The sequence below is a fragment of the Scomber scombrus genome, chromosome 2, assembly GCF_963691925.1.
Source record: "Scomber scombrus chromosome 2, fScoSco1.1, whole genome shotgun sequence".
Lineage (NCBI taxonomy): Eukaryota > Metazoa > Chordata > Actinopteri > Scombriformes > Scombridae > Scomber > Scomber scombrus.
In genome coordinates this window covers 36615734-36621476 of record NC_084971.1, presented here as the reverse complement: position 1 = coordinate 36621476, position 5743 = coordinate 36615734, and the positions used below count along the sequence as shown (strand labels likewise).

At 42.9% G+C, this 5743-nt stretch overlaps 1 protein-coding gene across 1 annotated transcript; it reads right to left on the bottom strand.

The window, feature by feature from the left end:
- Positions 1-460: 460 nt before the first annotated feature.
- On the bottom strand, positions 461-5054 carry polr3f (polymerase (RNA) III (DNA directed) polypeptide F). Its single transcript, XM_062439361.1, has 9 exons — positions 4865-5054; positions 3715-3832; positions 3367-3434; positions 2812-2879; positions 2619-2731; positions 2399-2542; positions 1998-2105; positions 1369-1560; positions 461-628 (listed from the first exon to the last, which is right to left on the bottom strand). Exons 1-9 carry the CDS (start codon positions 4921-4923, stop codon positions 551-553), a joined length of 948 nt encoding a protein of 315 aa, XP_062295345.1. The 5' UTR covers positions 4924-5054; the 3' UTR covers positions 461-550.
- Positions 5055-5743: the final 689 nt, after the last annotated feature.

Sequence of the window (5743 nt, the reverse complement as noted above, 5' to 3'; positions counted from 1 at the left end):
GAGTTAGCAGCAGAAAGCTCTCAGACCTAGCGTCCATGTTTCTGGTAGAGGTGGTGACTTTGATTGACAGGTGACACTTGGTAGGGGGCGGGGCTTCAGCGGACTCGGCGGCCACTCCCACAGCGTTTGGGAGCAGAGAAACAGGCAGACTTTTACACAACTTTGAAGCCTAATTTCATATATTTGGCGATTTTTTTAATCATTCACATTCGGCAGGGTGGTTAACAACACACTTTACTGTGGTATGTCAAACTCAGAACACATATTTATTCTTACTTTAAAGGGACTTTACTCAAACATTTACTAATGATTGATAGAGAATTAATGGTGTAGAGATGACTGATAGTCAGAATATGAACAGCAGTGATAAACAGCAGCAGGTAAAGGGTTAAACAACAGTGGACTCAGATGAATAAAGAGCACGAGAAGCCAGCAGCTGCATGTTTCCATGTTTATTAAACTTTGTGATAAATACAAAATAAAGCCGATGCTCAACAGATGGCTGAAATAAACTTTTCATCACAGAGAAAAGAGACGAGAGGAGCAGCAGTCAGAAGTCGAGCCACTCGCTCATGTAGATGCAGTTAGACGGAGAGATCTCTCCTCCTTCCTGACAGTCATCAAACACCTGCAGAGAGACAGCCAATCAGAGAGCAGCCAGTCAGACAGACAGCCAGTCAGAGACCAGCCAATCAGAGAGCAGCCAGTCAGAGACCAGCCAGTCAGAGAGCAGCTGGTGATTAACCCCTTACATCCATTTAACAGCTGAAAAAACACCACAATATTGATTTATCCTGATAGATGCTCCAGATGTTTGTCCATTGAGGCTGTTCTGGGTCAGATTATCTCCGTATCTATTGCCATGTGTTTCAGTGAAATGAATAGTTAATAGTTTTAATAAGATAGTAGTTATGAGGATGTAATGTTATGATGTAGCAGTGAAGACTGATGGCTCTAATGGTTCTACAATAAACCCCACAGCTCCATAAAGCTCTGCTCATTTACCTTTACATAAAATAACATTTAACCACCAAAAAGAGATGAAAACATGACTAAAAAGAGACTTAAATTGACTAAAGACAACCTACAGTTAGTTTGAGTGACAGCTGCCATCTAGTTACCATGGTAACTATGAGATGGAGTGACTAAAGAGAGTCAAAACTACCGGAAAGAGACATTTCAATCATTATTACTATGTTATATTTTCATGTCTGAGGTAAAACATGATATTGTGTGATAGGAGATGTTTAGTGGTCACTCTCTCTGCTCTCTGAGACATGAATCAAGCTTTAATCACATTTATTGATCAGTCAGACCGACTATTGATGCTTTCTATGAACGGGGGGTTAAACATGTGGTGCGTGTTACCGGGCAGATGCCGCAGGGCGTCTTAACGAGGCCGGTGGGCTGGATGACGGCGTTCACGCCTCGGTAGAGTTTCATCTGTCCGTCAACGCTGCCGACCGTTCCCTCCTTCGCTGCGATGATCGTCATCTCCACCTTCCCGTCGTAGATCAGCGTGTTCAAGATCGTCTCGATGTCGTCCATCGACAGGTCCACCTGTCAATCAATCAATCAATCACACAGCTGTCAATCAATCAATCAATCACACAGCTGTCAATCAATCAATCAATCAATCACACAGCTGTCAATCAATCAATCTAAACAGATCAGTTCTGAACTGTCTGAACTGTGTGTTCAGGCATGTTGACGGAGCAGAAACTGAACTTCAGCTGTTTGTTTATCTTCAGCTCAGATTCATTCATTCATTGATCATTTATAAGTTCTGTTTCATATTGATCAGTAGCTCATTGATCAGCAGCTCATTGATAAACAGTGGAGATAATAAAACTGATGCAACGTCACTGAAAACCTTCGTAAGTCAGACTGTTTTATACATAAAGAACTGATCAGGAATCAGGTCAATAATGGTGCTGATATCAATAACCTCGGATCACCTTACTGACTGATATCAATAACCTCGGATCAATACTCACCTTACTGATTCCCAGCTCACAGATGTATTTCCAGACTTCGTGTGATGTGGCGAAGGAGCTGTTCCTCTGAACCATCGGACTCTGCTTACTGTCCCGCGCCGCTTCAGCCTGAACACAGAACCAGAACCAGGGTTACTATAGTTCAACCAGAAGCAGAACCAGGGTTACTATAGTTCAACCAGAAGCAGAACCAGGGTTACTATAGTTCAACTAGAACCAGAAGCAGGGTTACTATAGTTCAACCAGAACCAGAACCAGGGTTACTATAGTTCAACTAGAACCAGAAGCAGGGTTACTATAGTTCAACCAGAAGCAGAACCAGGGTTACTATAGTTCAACCAGAACCAGACACAGGGTTACTAGAGTTCAACCCCCCCCCCCTCCTGATGAGTTTTGGGTACCTTGCTCTGCAGGAACTTGAAGCACTGCTGGTTCAGAACTTCTACGAACTCGGACTCGAAGTCCTGGTCGCTGTACCAGGCTCCGCCGGTCACCGAGCGGTCCGGCTGCACGTTGTACAGCATGTAAACTTTCTTCTTGGACGCCTGCAGAGGAAACACGGAGCCGTCAGCAGGAGTCAGAGTTCACGTTTCCGTTAATCTGAGAGACGCCTGAACTCACCGCCACAGACTTCACAGCTTTGATGAGTTTTTTACTCTCCAGGTTCTTCAGAATCTTATTGATCTCCGTCAGAGGAAGGTTGCTCTTAAAGCGGATATCTCTGCTCCAGATCCCTGCAGCAGGAGAACACGCGTGTGCTTAACGTGTTTACTGTGTTTACTGTGTGGTTAGCGTGTGCTGCTGCAGCTCCTACCCTTGTTTCCTGCGTCCTCGATGATCTGGTAGACCAGCTTCTCCTGATTATCTGAGCCTTTCATCTTACTGTCACACAGTTAAAAACATTCAGTTAATCTACAGTCAGCGACGGAGCTTCAACTTCACAAAGAAACAAATGAAAACAGTTTTAGAACATCTGTAAACTGATGATCAGGAGGAGACACTGACGGTACAGCGCTGTACCTCAGTCTGCCTGCAGGGGGAGACACTGACGGTACAGCGCTGTACCTCAGTCTGCCTGCAGGGGGAGACACTGAGTACTGAGCTGTACCTCAGTCTGCCTGCAGGGGGAGACACTGACAGTACAGAGCTGTACCTCAGTCTGCCTGCAGGGGGAGACACTGACAGTACAGAGCTGTACTACAGTCTGCCTGCAGGGGGAGACACTGAGTACAGAGCTGTACATCAGTCTGCCTGCAGGGGGAGACACTGAGTACAGAGCTGTACCTCAGTCTGCCTGCAGGGGGAGACACTGACAGTACAGCGCTGTACCTCAGTCTGCCTGCAGGGGGAGACACTGAGCTGAGTTTACCTGGTACTCTGAGCGTCCTTCATCCTGTACAGCAGCCCCGAGCTGTTCCTCAGCAGGTCCAGCAGACCCTGGAACAAGTAAACACCAACAGGTAAACAACAAGTAAAGTAACAGGTCAGTTACCACGGCAACTTGTAGTAGCAGTGACATCATCATGAGACACAGTGATATCATCATGAGACACAGTGACATCGTCAGGAGACACAGTGACATCATCATGAGACACAGTGACATCATCAGACACAGTGACATCGTCAGGAGACACAGTGACATCATCAGACACAGTGACATCATCATGAGACACAGTGACATCAACATGAGACAGAGTGACATCATCATCAGACTGACCAATGACAGCAGCTTGTTGATGGCCATGGCTCTCTGCTGCGGCTCCAGGTGAGGCATGTCGTTCTGGATCACGGCGTCTGTGATGCCGTGAGGAAACTGCACACACAGCTCTTTGATCCTGCAACACACACACACCAGGTGCTCAACATGAGGCTCCCGACCCCACTCAGGGCCGTCAGAGCTCCACCAGGGGGTCACAAGCATTACTGGTTATAGGAGTGTTTTTACAGCATTTAATGAAGGAAAAAAAACAGCTGGAAGTAAATGTTATGAAGTTCAGATTGTTACTGAAGAAAAAACACAGGATTCATTAAAACAACTACCTCACAGAGAAGAATATACGCGTGTTAGTTACTATTTAAAACATACACAGGATTATATTAAAAGTTCCTGAACATATAAAAACTAATCTGTGACGCAATGAAATACTCACAGGAAATAATCTGTTTCATATTCATCCTAATTGTTTGTTTAACACAAACTTCCTGCAGTGTATCAGCTGATCTGTTATTATTACACACTGAATATCAAATGAAAAACTTTATCAGTTTACTGTGTGATAGAATAAGTGTTAAATAGTCCAGAAAGGATCCAAGTGTGCAGATGATATTTTGGTTTGATTCCTGAGTCACATCTGTATCACAGTTATCAGCTGCTGAAGTTAAAATGCATTTTAGACTCTGGTGTTTATCCTGGTTTAGACTCATATTCAAGATATTTATCAAGAGTAAATAATATTGTGTGTGGTATCATTTTAAAGGAGATACTCTAAGCTTTCATTCCTCAAACCTTTAATAAACAAACATTTACCCAGTAAATAATTTACTATAAAAATCCAGCTTCCATCAAAGGAACTTCACGCTTTTAATTTTTTAATCACATTTTTAGTTAACTCATGTATGAACAGAGACTCTGGGTTTTTAAGGTTTCATCAGTAACAGAATTAGGCAGTAAAACAGGGAAAATGTTGGTTTTCTGGTTAAAATCAATAACCTCAGTGTTCTGCATATAAGCCGAATTATTACTAACATCACCTGTGTTCAGATCACGTGTTTATATCCGGGTTTAGTCCAGTGTGTGTCAGATTATAACCCGGTTAAACTTTAAATATGACAGAATGTAAACAGAGTCTCGTTAATAATAAACTCACCTGTTTTCTATCTGAGCGATATCAGTGATGCTCTCCTTCTTCACCCGAACCTCAGACATGATTATAAGCTAACCCTGTCTGTAGTTTACTGTCTGTAGTTTACTGTCTGTAGTTTACTGTCTGTAGTTTACCGTCGGTTAGCATGTTAGCCCGTTAGCATGTTAGCATCGGAGCTAATGTTGTCATGCCAGTCCGGGGTCCTCAAAAGGCAGTTGCAGACGGGAGCGGCCAGAAAACTGCCTGTTTAGAAAATAATAATAATACGTGATTCATATTCAAGAAAAAGTAAAAAGTTTGTATTTATTAAAGGTCAGAATGGGTTAAAAGGTTAAAAACAACAACTATGTCACACACAACACAGTATAAAGTACAACAATAAATACTAAATAACACTTTTTAAACATTCATATTTACATTTTCCTGGAGTTATCTACTAACACCGGGGCAGCCCGGCGGAGCGGGTATTACTCTCTCCTATGGTTTCTATCCTCCCCGCCCTCCTCCGTTACTCAGCGCGTTTAAAACGAGCGCTCCAAAGGCAGTCCTCGTTGCCATGGTGACGCGTGTAAACGGCTGCTGACAACGGAGGCGCTGATTGATCCAAGTAAGAAATAATATATATATAATACTCATTATACTGTAATACTGCATACTACATCACTCATAATACTGCAGTACTTTTACTGTAATACTGCATACTACATCACTCATAATACTGCAGTACTTTTACTGTAATACTTTAACTACATCACTCATAATACTGCAGTACTTTTATTGTAATACTTTAATGACAAATACAGACTCTGACCTGACTGATTGATTGATTGATTGATTGATTGATTGATTGATTGATTGATTGATTGACAGGCAGTCGTCGTC